Raw genomic sequence first — 14,001 nt, forward strand, 5'->3', positions numbered from 1 at the left:
AAACCTATCCAGACATGGGGCAGGGGCAGTGAGTGGGCAGCAAGTGCGCAGTGAGAGAGGGAGGGGCAGTGAGGAAAGTCTTTGAGGAGTGGGCCATGTCAGATTGTATCATTAGGCCTAGCATAGTAAGTGACTCCTCTCAATGTTTGGTGTTAAAGGCTACATTGAGCCTTGCCTTGAACAGCACATAGAAGTTAGCCTAGTAGAGAAGAAGGATGGGTGGAAGGAGAGCAAAAGTCTGGGGCCTGTTGTGTTGAAAGCAGAGCATGTTCTTAGAGGTATGAGCAAGGGTGGCTCAGCCACTAGTGCTTGAGAGTGATGGCGTTGCTGGTTCGCAAAGGATAGCAAGTGTGTACAGGCAGAGCAAGTGGGGGTCAGATTGTCCCACACCTTCTAACTGATGCTAGGAAGTTAGTATTTCTCTAGAATCTGATGGGAACCATTTAAGGAGATGTCACGGGGATTGACGTGGTCATGTATGTCTTTCAGAGAAATCATTTTAGTGGAACATGGGAGTGAGACAGGACAGAGAAACCTGTGAAGAGCAACATGATATGCCAGGGGAAGAATGGTGGGAACCTAGGACCATTTAGGGAAAAGTCAAATCCTTGCTTTGTACCACACAACAAAATAACATTCAGAAACATTAAAGATGTCAATATGAAAATAAAATAGTAGAAAGAAAACATAGGAGAATATTTTTTAAATCTTGGGGGTTGAGGAATCCTTTCAAAGGAAAGCAAGAGACCAAAGGCCAGAATATAACAAAAATGAATGTTTGACTATGTGTAAGGTACTAGATGCTAGAGGAGTGTGGATTAGTAGACCTGCTTTGTGCTTTTAAGGGGCTTACGAAGTAAAGAAAGTTAGAAAACATAACATTCCAAATGCCTTGGGCTAAGTGCTGTGTTGGAGTTAAGTAAAAGATTCAGTGGGGATCTATAAGAGCAGTTACCTGGGTTCGCTTGGAAGTGGACAGGAGAGGCTTGAAAAAGCAGAAAGTGAGCCACATCTTCATGTAGGATCTGTCAGGTGTTTGAGAGCAGTTAAGGAAAGAGAGCATTTTAGGTAGAGGGTACAGCTTGTACGAAGATAGAGGAGGGTTCATTTGGTATTTTGGGTGTGCAAAGTGCAAGAGGATGGGCAAGACATGGGGGTGGGAAGTGCTGAAGCTGAGGCTGGAGAAGGCAGTGAGAGGCAAATTCAGAGTCTTAATTATTCAGAGTCTTACTGATGGCCAGTGCCATCGATAGAGCTTTCTGTGATGATGGGCATGTTCTATTCTGTGCTGTCCAGTGTGGCAGCCATGAACCACATGTGCTATTGAGCATGTGGAATGTGGCTAGTGCAATTGAAGAACTGACTTTTTAATTGTATCAAATTTTAATTAATTTAAATAATCGCTGTGGCTAGCAGCTACCATATTAGACAGTGCAGCTATAAACAATACGGAGTTGGCTAGGCGCAGTGGCTAACGCCTGTAATCCTAACATTTTGGGAGACCAAGGTGGGTGGATCACTTGAAGTCAGGAGTTCAAAACCAGCCTGGTCAATATGGTGAAACCCCGTCTCTACTAAAAATACAAAAAGAATTAGCCGGCTGTGGCGGCAGGCGCCTGTAATCCCAGTTACTCGGGAGGCTGAAGCAGGAGAATTGCTTGAACCCGGGAGGCGGAGATTGCAGGTTGCAGTGAGCCAAGGTCACACCAGCCTGGGTGACAGAGGGAGACTCCGTTGTTAAAAAAAAAAAAAAAAAGGGGGGGTTGTTGAGAGTTTTTTAAAGGGAATATTAACAGTGTGAACAAGTTTATATTTTAGAAAGATCACTCTGGTAGGCAGGAAGAAAATCAACATTTGTGAGAGCCCACTGCTTCCAGATAGGATACTAGGTGCTGTCATATGTATTGGGGGTCGTTTACTACTTACAGCAACTTTAAGGTATAGAAGGCATGGTATTTCCATTTTACAGACAAGAAAACTGGATCTCAAAGATTTGTCCAAGGTCACAAAGCCAGTAAATGAAAGAAATTTAAAATTTAACTTCCCATTTCTGGCAAAGCTTTTAGTAATTTTTTTAAATAATAAACTTATTTTTTAGAGAAGCTTTAGGTTCACAGCAAAATTGAATAAAAAGCACAGAGTTGCCATACACCCACTATCCCTGCACACAAAAAATCTGCCCTACTGTCAACATCCTGCCTCAGAATGTGGTACATTTGGTACAATCAATGAACCTACATCGTCACGTCATTATTGCTCAAAGTCCATAGTTTACAGTAGGGTTCACTCTTGGTGTGTACATTCTGTGCATTTGGACACATTTATAATGACACATATCCACCATTACAGTATCATACAGAGTCGTTTCGTTCCCTTAAGAATCCTCTGTGCCCTTTCTGTTCATCCTGCCTGCCTCCCTCTTCAACTCCTGGCAACCCCTGATCTTTTTACTGTTTCCATAGTTTTACCTTTTCCATAATGTCATACAGTTGGAATTACACACTACGTAGCCTTTTCAGATTGGATTCTTTCACTTGGTAATAAGCATATTAAATTTCCTTGATGTTTTTGCATGGCTTCATAGATCATTTCTTTTTAGTGCTGAATAACATTCCATTGTCTAGATGTACCACATTATCCATTCACCAACTGAAGGACATCTTGGTTGCTTCCAACTTTTGGCAATTATGAATAAAGCTGCTATAAACATCCGTGTACAGGTTTTTGTCAGCCATATGTTTTCAGTTCACTTGGATAAGTACCAAGAAGTACAACTGCTACATCATATGGTAAAAATATGTCTAGTTTTGTAAAGATACTGTCAAACTGTCTTCCAAAGGGGCTGCACCATTTTGCATTCCCGCCAGCAATGAGAGAGACTTTCTGTTGCTCTGCATCCTCACCAGTATTTGGTATTGTCAGTATTCCGTATTTGGGACATTCTAATATGAGTGTAGTGGTATCTCATTATTGTCTTATTTGCAGTTCTGTAATGACATATGATCCTGAATATCTTTTCATATGATTATTTGTCATCTGTGTATCATTTTTGGTGGGGTGACTGTTTAGGTCTTTTGGCCATTTGTTAATTTGGTTGAGTTATTGTTGAGTTATTTATTACTATTTTATATCTGAGATACACCTAAGATAATCACCTTATTAAAAAAAGAAAAGCATCCCCTGAGAGCTCAGCTTGGAGCTGACCTGCTCACAGCTAGGCCACGATGTTCTCATTTTGAACATGAACAATTCACGGAACATCAATATTACACAAGACCACTTTACAACTGTGATGTTACAAGGCAAAATCAAGACCACCCTGTAACATACCTGAACACAGACAAGACTAAGAACATGAAGCAAACCACAAAAGTGACCAACATCCCCCTCCATGCACATAGGAGTGCTGTTGCTTTTCTGCTAGTCACAGATTTAGCCTCACCCCATTCCTCATGCCTCTGAGATTAAAACAACAACAACACACTAAGATACTCAGTGAAAAGATTGCCTCTACTTTGTGATAGCCCCAAATCCAGAGGCAAAGGACCTTTTCTTGAAACCTCCCAAATAGGACTGGGGAGTTTTCCAGGCAAACCTGATCAACCTGCCCTCTGAAATAACCTAACACAAGCCTAAATATTTTAATAAGCCTCTCCTGACATCCTTTTACTGAGATGCCTCCCACCTCCCTATGCCGTTTGGTCTCTCTAGCTGCAGACAGTTCCAATAAACCTAACCTTGTTCAACTGCAGGTTGGTCCTGTTGGTTTTTGGTGATAGGCAAAGACCAATCAACAAAATCAAAGCAAAGCAAATACTATAGCAATGATTCCAGCAGGTCACTCCTTTAACAATAATATTTTAAATGATTAATTTCCCTGTAGCAATAAAAAGTGAAAAATTACATAACTTATTAGCAAGCCAAATGGCATAGAACCTTAACATGAAAGAAAAATATTCAGAAAATACTGTGATGCCGTGATAGGCAGATCTTTGTTTTGTTGTCTTTGTAACAACTCTCCTTCCTTTCTCTCAGGGATCATGTCTGACCACCAGTTTGGTAACCAGTTCATGTGCAGTGTGGTGGCCTCTCACGTGAGTCACCTGCCCACAACCAACCTCAGCTTCATCTGGATTGCTCCACCTGCGGGCACAGGCTGTGTTAATTTCATGTGAGTACCCAAAGTGTCTGCAATACATACAGAAGGCAAATACTTAGGACTTCTCATGGGATTACATATAGAGTAACTATTTAAGTGTTTTATTTTGACAGATTTAACCTTAATTAAAATCACTAATTTTGTCAAAAAGGGTAAAAACTTTTTTAAAAAGTAAATTTAGCAGTTTATTTTTGCATATTTATGTGTACCTCCAAAAGTCTAAATTGGATTTTAGCTGACAAAAGTACGCAATAAAGTAAAAGTAAGTGAATTGGTGGGACGGGAGGTTAGGGGACATGGGGAACAGGGAGAAATTGTTCAAAGGGTACCAAGTTTCAGTTAGGAGAAGTAAATTTGGAGATCTGCACAGCATGGTGACTATAGTTAATGTATTGCATATCTCAAAATTGCTAAAAGAGATTTTAAACATTCACATCACAAAAAAATGATATGTGAGGTAATGGATATGTTAATTTGCTTGATTTAATCATCACAAATGTAAACATATATGAAAACATCACATTGTGCTCCGTAAATATATGCAATAAATATTATCAATTTTTAAAAGACAAAAATAATCAAATAAATCAGGGCAATTGGAAAATGAATGTTCAGAAAATATGGTGAAAATGGGTTACAAAATGCTATAAGGCCTTACCTACCTTTTGGAAAAAGACCACAAATTTAGCTTTTGAGCTTTCTGACCACTAGTGCCAAGAGGAAAATGGGATCATTTAGGGAATTCGTAGTGGCCAGAAGTCAGGTACTCTATAGAAACCTAACAGCTCTCCCAGGTGCTTTCATTTAGAGGAAACTAGAGGAGGTTTTGAGCAGTATTCTCAAGAGCATCCTTAGGTAAACACTATACTATGGTTCCAAGGCTATGACTGTGACATCTCTTGATATAGACTATACCCCTAACCCCTATCCCTACCCCACAGTCACCATGCCTCATCCTTCTTATTCAGGGTTCCTTTTTCCCCTCATAGCATTTTTAAACTTCTAATACATGATATCCTTCACTTATTTAGTTACAAACATTGTTTCTCATTTGTCACTTCCTACTAAAATGCAAGCCCGTTGAAGGCAAGAATTTTTTGTCTGTTTTTTGTTTTTTTGTTGTTGTTGTTTTCTTCACTGACTTGTCCCAACTGTCTAGAACAGTCCCTGGCACATAGTCAGCCCTCACTAAATATTTGTCAAATAGATGAGTAAGCCAATGGTGTAAAGTCAAAGGCAGTTCAGAAACAGCTGTTCTATGGGCAGTCAAGCAAAGTAGAGCTAGAAGGCATCTTCAAAGGTTTTCTGTTCAGACTTTCTGCTCAGACAAAATCCCGTAAAACCTGTGTACTCTAAAATTTACCACTGCCTTTTCTTTCCTCTTGATGACGAACAGTTCAGTGTCTGGGGTTTCTATGGGTCAGGCATCACTGAAATACATACTCTTTCTGCCTATCCTCTGAGTTACCCAAGCTGCCAACATCAGACTCATCTCACATAACTGGTTGATATTTAAACCCATCATTTTCTCCCTCAGAAAGTTTTTTATAAGTGAACCTTTTCCTTCCAGTACATTTTGCTAAGATGATTGCAGTAGCTTCGTAACTTGTCTGCCTGCTCACCTCTAGCCCATTTTTCCTTCAGTATATCCTGCGTATTGTTGTCCAATTAATCTTCTGAAAGTACAGCCTTGATTACTCAAAATTTGGCTAAGTCTAAAACTCCTTTCTGAAGACCAAACCTTTGGCATAGGTTTGAAGGCTCTTCCAATGTCTTTGTTTATTATCTTTTCTCTTATCTCCCTTGACACGCACCTCCTGGTGGAGCCCGAACTGGCAGGCCTTCCTACAGTTCCCTATAGATTCTATAACTTTCTTTCTCCATGCCTTTTCCTTGGCCTGGAATGCTTTTCAGTCTCAACCTCAATTGTTAAAATCTTACCTATTCTTAAAGACCCGTGTTAAATTCCAACTCTTCTGTAAAACTTGCCAAGGTATCAACAACAACATTGATGTGTATAGTCACATTTTGCTTATAACTCTGTTGTAGTGCTGATTATATTTTACTATATAGTTGTTTGAATTAAGTTATTGTCTTTTATGTTAGATTGGACAGGGACAAATTCGTATTTCTTTTTGATTCTCCATTAGTTGCTACAGTGTCTTTTATATAAGTTGTTAAGGAAAATTCCCCTTGAATTATATGATGGTCAATGTTGTCATTACCTTTAACTTAATAGTGATCACTGACTCTTTTGGTATGCTTTCTCGTACGCATATTGGCACTTGCAAGGATGAATTGAATTCTTGCCATGCATAACTTCTTAATGTAAAATAAAAGTTGCTGTTTTGAAAGACAAAACACAAAGTATATCTATATCAGCAATAAAGAACTGCCTACTTCCAAACAGATATGTTTTTAATTGAATCTGTTTAAGATTGATATTTGTTAGCTTATGATCTCACTACTTTTGAGATATAAAACTCTATTTTCTTCTGAGAAATAACTTAGATATTTTAAGTCTTAAATTCAAACAATGTTTTCTTAGCAGTTAGTTGGAAAAATACAGTTTAGTCAGAGTTTTTACTGACTACAAAAAAGTTTACACATCCTCACCCATATCTCTCAGTATAATTTTGATGATACAGTTTGCACTTTTTAACATTCTTGACAAATGGTTAAGTCCTTTTTATCATAAGCCATGATAATGTTGAAAGCTACATGGAGTAGCTGCTTCCTTTGTGGGCAAGATGATTTTGTTGATCTCTTCCTACTCAGTTTGTGAGAGTACAGGAGAAGTTAAAATTGAACATGGGCCACTGAAGCAATTTATTTGAAATTTTCTGAACTAAATTTTTGTAATTTTTTACCTTTATTCTTTACCATAATATTTATTACATATTCAGTAGAGCTATATATAAGCGTTAGTATCTGTAATTAGCAAGTGCCCAGGAATCCTTGAAGAGGACTGCTAATATTCAATGTTAATTTTAAATATTAAACTGAAAAGAAACACACAAAGCCTCTGGCATTTGAAGGTAAATATACCATGATTCTCTTTTCTGATTAACCTCAAAAATTAAGGCTTTTACTTTTTAAGGTAAGAAAGATTGTTTCTTAGAAATTAAACTTTAGCCATGCTTATATGATTTTGTAGTATGTTCTGTATGGCTTTTTGATGTTATTAGTTAACTCATACCATTATTTAATTTTCCACATGCTTGTTTTCTTTTACTAACTGAATTTTAAGATCAGGGACTGTGTGTAGTATTTTTATATACCCAATAGTTTCTAGTGCTGAACTATAGACCAATAGAATGCTCTTAATAAATATTTGTTAGTAGCTAATAATGATATTGTATTTCATTGATTATAAGATACAATATTGTATTTCATTGATTATAAGATACATTTTGGCATCTCTGAAGTAGGGTTGTATTTTACATTTGATGGCATCCTACAATTATAATTGGCAGTGTTTATTTTTTAACGTCGTACAATTGATGGTGCGTTGTACTGGAAGAAACCCAGAAATGAACATTTATCATTTACCATTTACATGGTCTTTCTAATGCTGGCAGTTGAATTGACACTACAGTCAATTCTGCAATCTCATTTTGGTACAGCCAATGTATGATGCAAACTCTGTGATTTTTGAAACCCTAGTTACCTATTTAAAATCCTTTTTTTAAAATCCCATAGTAAGAATTAGGAAGCTTTTGAACTGAAATTCAAGATGATTATATAATGTGCTGTGTGTGCCTTTCCCAGTGAAGAGTAAGAGGCGTGTTGTCTGAATAAACTGTGTTTTACTGGTAAGCCACTTAGCCACATAGTCATTTGGGCTGTCTGTTTATGGCCTTTCTTGTTAAAAATAATCAAGTGAGAGACACAGAGGAGTGGATGATTTCAGGATAAAGTGATGGCTATACTGGTACAAATGTAGAAAAATGACCAAAATTATTTTATCATTACTTTTATGATACCTGTTGATAAAATTTATATTTGAAGTGTTAATTTTAATTCAAGATTTGCTGGGTATTCAGATCCTGTAGCAGTATAATTTGTTTTCACTTTTATATCTGATTATAGTCTTTAGTGACTAGTAAGTCTCAAGTTAAAAGAGGCAGTTAATCATCCAGACTTCTTGGATATTAGTCCCCTATCCCCAAGTCCCAAGGGGTTTGGGGAAGGGAAAGAAGAAGAAGGAGGAGGAAGAGGGGAGAGGAGGAAAGAGAGAAGGAAAAAAACCCATTGTCTCAGCCCAAAATCTCCTTAAGCTGATAAGCAACTTCAGCAAAGTCTCAGGATACAAAATTAATGTGCAAAAATCACAAGCATTCTTATACACCAGTAACAGACAAGCAGAGAGCCAAATCAGGAATGAACTTCCATTCACAATTGCTTCAAAGAGAATCAAATACCTAGGAATCCAGCTTACAAGGGATGTAAAGGACCTCTTCAAGGAGAACTACAAACCACTGCTCAGTGAAATCAAAGAGGACACAAACAAATGGAAGAACATACCATGCTCATGGATAGGAAGAATCAATATCGTGAAAATGGCCATACTGCCCAAGGTGATTTATAGATTCAATGCCATCCCCATCAAGCTACCAATGAGTTTCTTCACAGAATTGGAAAAAACGGCTTTAAAGTTCATATGGAACCAAAAAAGAGCCCGCATTGCCAAGACAATCCTAAGTCAAAAGGACAAAGCTGGAGGCGTCACGCTACCTGACTTCAAACTATACTACAAGGCTACAGTAACCAAAACAGCATGGTACTGGTACCACAACAGAGATATAGACCAATGGAACAGAACAGAGTCCTCAGAAATAATACCACACATCTACAGCCATCTGATCTTTGACAAACCTGAGAGAAACAAGAAATGGGGAAAGGATTCCCTATTTAATAAATGGTGCTGGGAAAATTGGCTAGCCATAAGTAGAAAGCTGAAACTGGATCCTTTCCTTACTCCTTATACGAAAATTAATTCAAGATGGAATACAGACTTAAATGTTAGACCTAATACCATAAAAACCCTAGAAGAAAATCTAGGTAGTACCATTCAGGACATAGGCATGGGCAAGGACTTCATGTCTAAAACACCAAAAGCAACGGCAGCAAAAGCAAAAATTGACACATGGGATCTAATTAAACTAAAGAGCTTTTGCACAGCAAAAGAAACTACCATCAGAGTGAACAGGCAACCTACAGAATGGGAGAAATTTTTGCAACCTACTCATCTGACAAAGGGCTAATATCCAGAATCTACAAAGAACTCAAACAAATATACAAGAAAAAAACAAACAACCCCATCAAAAAGTGGGGAAAGGATATGAACAGACATTTCTCAAAAGAAGACATCCATACAGCCAACAGACACATGAAAAAATGCTCATCATCACTCGCCATCAGAGAAATGCAAATCAAAACCACAATGAGATACCATCTCACACCAGTTAGAATGGCAATCATTAAGAAGTCAGGAAACAACAGGTGTTGGAGAGGATGTGGAGAAATAGGAACACTTTTACACTGTTGGTGGGATTGTAAACTAGTTCAACCATTATGGAAAACAGTATGGCGATTCCTCAAGGATCTAGAACTAGATGTACCATATGACCCAGCCATCCCACTACTGGGTATATACCCAAAGGATTATAAATTACTCTACTACAAAGACACATGCACACGTATGTTTATTGCGGCACTATTCACAATAGCAAAGACTTGGAATCAACCCAAATGTCCATCTGTGACAGACTGGATTAAGAAAATGTGGCACATATACACCATGGAATACTATGCAGCCATCAAAAAGGATGAGTTTGCGTCCTTTGTAGGGACATGGATGCAGCTGGAATCCATCATTCTTAGCAAACTATCACAAGAAGAGAAAACCAAACACCGCATGTTCTCACTCATAGGTGGGAACTGAACAATGAGATCACTTGGACTCGGGAAGGGGAACATCACACACTGGGGCCTATCATGGGGAGGGGGGAGGAGGGAGGGATTGCATTGGGGAGTTATACATGATATAAACGTCATGCACATGTACCCTAGAACTTAAAGTATAATAAAAAATATATAAATAAATAAATAATAAAAAAAAAAAAAAGAGAGAAGGAAAAAAAGAAGAAAGAAAGTCAATCTCCAAACCATCTAACCCTAAAAATTAGCAAGAAACTACCAGGGAAAGGGAGTTGTAAAATAACAATTATAACATTAATAATATTTTTGAAAATTTACAGTGTGCCAGCCACTATTCTATTTACCTCTTTTAATCCATTTAATTCTCAGTGATTCTGTAAAGTCAGTACTATTATTATCTCAGTCTGCAGATGAGGAAACTGAAGGACAGAGATGTTAAATCACTGGCCTAAGGTAACTCACCTAGCGAGTGACACAGCCTGGAATCAAAGGCAGTCTGGTTTCAAAGCAGGTGATTTTGCTACTTCACTCCATTTGCCTTTATAATGATCACTTGTCTATTTTATCATGGTAAAATACAATAGTCATACAAAGAAAATTAAATAAGATTTTGCAGTATGGTATCGGAATCTCTCTAAGTTTTCCAGGTGACCCACATGTGTTTCCTATCTACTTTTGAAATCTATCTCTGTGTGAATATAGGAATATTATTGAATTCATTCAAATAATGAGAGGTGCCACTTTAAAATTCTGAAATATGAAGAACATGGGTTTGATATTGTTATGTATGATATGTGGATATTGATCATAAATCCTATCCTTCATCGCAAGGGGATTTCATATGGGGAATGTGTGAATTACACGCAAAATTCATCACAATTAGGTTTAGGTTTAACTGTCTAGACAGAGATACTAGCATAATATTAGGATTAAAATGGAACATAAAAGAAGATCAGATTTGTGCCTAAATTAGTGATGATTTAATCTTATGTGAACTTTCTCAAAACTGAAAACAGAATAAACCAAGCAATATTCTATTTAAGATACTGAGCATGGACAAATAATGTACTTAGGTCAGCAAAGAGGAATATTAAGAAGATCATATTTGAACATTTGATATGTTAAAGGAAGTATCCCCTAGAGGGATGGTTTTCTTAAAGTATGCTAAACAAGAAGGCAAAAAAAATCATTTAAAAAATTGAAGACACTAGCACTTTCTGAACACCTGCCAGGCTCAAAATAATAATACAGATGCAGAGATTCGAAGTGCTGCCTTGAGTGTATCTCAGATGCCTTTAATTTTTGATGAGAGCCATTCAAGACTGTCTGGAGAATTCTTGAGAAAATATAGTGTGGTTGCCCATTTATTTCCATTCATCAGACGGACACATCACAGATGTATTTGCCTTGTTACTTAAACATTTGAAATAAGATCAGGGATTCCCCCATGGGTGTGTTTATTGGAAGTGCATTCACACCTATGGATAAAGATGCCAACAATGGATGCATACAAATGTTCTTTTACTTTCTAGATTATACATAGCTTGCTGCATGTGTACATAGCTTACTGTAAAAATCAATTACCTCCCATTTAAGTCTGAAATGATTGTACCTATGCACTGAGATAAAACTGGATATGCTGTTTTCTAAAGGGGAAATTTCATCTTTCTTTTAAATCATGTCTTTTTTTTTTTTTTTTCTGACGCTCTGGTTTTCTGTTTTTAAGAGGATATCTCCCAACTTGAGACAATTTCAGTGCTGCTCAAAAATATACCTCTATATGACAAGATAAAAAAAAAATTGTCTAGCCTTAAAGGTAAATAACTAGGATCCTAACTGATAGTTCTTACTTCCTCATAGGCCCCTGTTTTTCATCACATTTAAATAGCCAGTTAGGCATGAACATGGAGAAAGTCTAAGTTCAGGGACTAATGTGTGTTCTTATGTGTCAACACTTTGGCAAATGGTCAAATGCTTGAGGTCAGAATGCTTCCTAGGGATTTAGTTTTTAATTTTAGGAAGTATGGTTGAGATAAAATATGTCAATACATCTCCAAGAGGGCTTTAAAAATTATTTTTGTTATATTAATTGTACAACATATCTATTTTAAGACATTCAGTGAGCAAAGCTATTCCCTTCATTTTCCCCCCTCTTTTCTCCTTTCCTGTCTCCTCCTCCTTCCAAGAAGTCATGGTATAAACAGCACAGGTTATATTAGGGGAATCTTCTGGCATCTCCGCAGGATGCTGCTTTGCATCAAAATCATAAGACCATCAGAGAAATGGAACTGCTTTACCGTGGGAAAATCTTCTATTCCAGTAATAAAATATTTTTTAACGAGGGTCCAAAGATGTACCTGTTTCTGTGGAATTTTATGCTGCAGCAAATAGTTGTGTTAGCAGATTTGCTATTCTTCCTTTTTTTAATCTCTGCTTTTTTATTTTTTAGAGAAAAATGTTAGTTTTTTCCTGATGTTGAGCCCAGAAGCAAAAAAAAAATAAAAATAAAAAGCTATAGCAAAACAACCTATTCCTTTCTTTTCCTCTCATGTAATGTAATGGTGTGAGAACTTATGGAGATCACTCAAGTAAATGGGCTGAACTTGGTATCCGCAAGATGTTCCTTATTACAAGGCTTTGTGGTTAAGATGGGATTACTATTGTACTTGGCACTTCTTACTTGAAACCACATAGGACATTTGTGAAAGCAAAAAGACCAAAGTCAGTAAATCTAAAATTTTTATCTGTTATAATTATTAGACGTTCTCTAAATCTAGTAGAAATTTTTAAAATGAGGTGTGGGCAGAGATTTGGGTTATTTCCCTATTATTAGAATTGATTAAACCAGTTTTAGAAATGTGAAATTTCATTTTTCCAGACTGCCTACACAGTCAAAAACATTGATGACAAAGACGTCTGAGAAACAGGTGAATAAATTTTTCCCATGGCAGCAAGAACTCTGTGGTTTGCCAGTATAGTTATTTGGATACTAGCAACAGCATATTATTAAACTCTATTTTTAGTAAAGTCTCTGTATACTAAGGCCTTATTACAAATGTGAAATAAAACTGATTGCTTCTTTCAGATAAGAATTTTTTAAAGAACTTTTGTCCTCTGTGACCTATTTAGATATATAGATACGTATGTGTGTATACACACGCGCGCACACACACACACACACATTGTTTTAGTCTGTTTTGTGCTTCTGTAACAGAATGCCTGAGACAGGATCATTTATGAACAATAGAAGATTTTTGGCTCTTGGTTCTGGAGACTAGGAAGTCCCAGATTAAGGAGCTGCATCTGGTGAGGGACTTCTTCCTGTGTCATAACGTGGTGGAAGGCATCACATGGCAGAAACTGAACATGCCTGAAAGAAGAAAGGGGCCCATCTCATCCTTTTATCAGGAACCCACTCCTGAGGTACCTACTCTACTCTCACAATAATGGCATTAATCCATTCATGATGGCAGAGCTGTCATGACCTAATCACTTCTTAAAGGTCCTGCCTCTCAACACTGTTGCATTGGGGATTACGTTTCCAACACACGAACTTTGAGGTACACATTTAAACCATAGCACACACATAAGCACACACACATACACACATTCTAAAATTTGTTTAGCACCATACTTTCTAACATGATAGCTATAAGCCATGTGTGGCTATTTAAGTTTGAATTCATTAAAATTAAATTAAAAATTCAGTTCCTCAGTTGTACCAGCCACATTTTGAGTTCTCAGTAGCCACATATGGCTAGTGACTATTTTATTGAACAGCACAAATATAGAGCATTTCCATTATTACAGAAAGTTCTGTTGTATCTCATAAGATTAGATAATCTGTTGAGTTATCTTTTCCCCAAATATTACCGTGACATTTACGGAAATTAACCATG

General features: G+C 37.1%; 1 protein-coding gene across 2 annotated transcripts in view; it reads left to right on the forward strand.

The window, feature by feature from the left end:
• The window catches only part of RELN (reelin), a 517,743-nt gene that overhangs the window by 144,851 nt on the left and 358,891 nt on the right, over window positions 1-14,001 (forward strand). For both annotated transcript variants that reach the window (XM_033192854.1, XM_033192856.1), the window contains exon 3: window positions 4,036-4,171. In XM_033192854.1, coding sequence (XP_033048745.1) covers window positions 4,036-4,171 — 136 coding nt within the window. The remainder of the gene's footprint in view (window positions 1-4,035; window positions 4,172-14,001) is intronic.

Source organism: Trachypithecus francoisi, unplaced genomic scaffold, assembly GCF_009764315.1.
Source record: "Trachypithecus francoisi isolate TF-2019V2 unplaced genomic scaffold, Tfra_2.0 Lachesis_group4, whole genome shotgun sequence".
Classification (NCBI taxonomy): Eukaryota; Metazoa; Chordata; class Mammalia; order Primates; family Cercopithecidae; genus Trachypithecus; species Trachypithecus francoisi.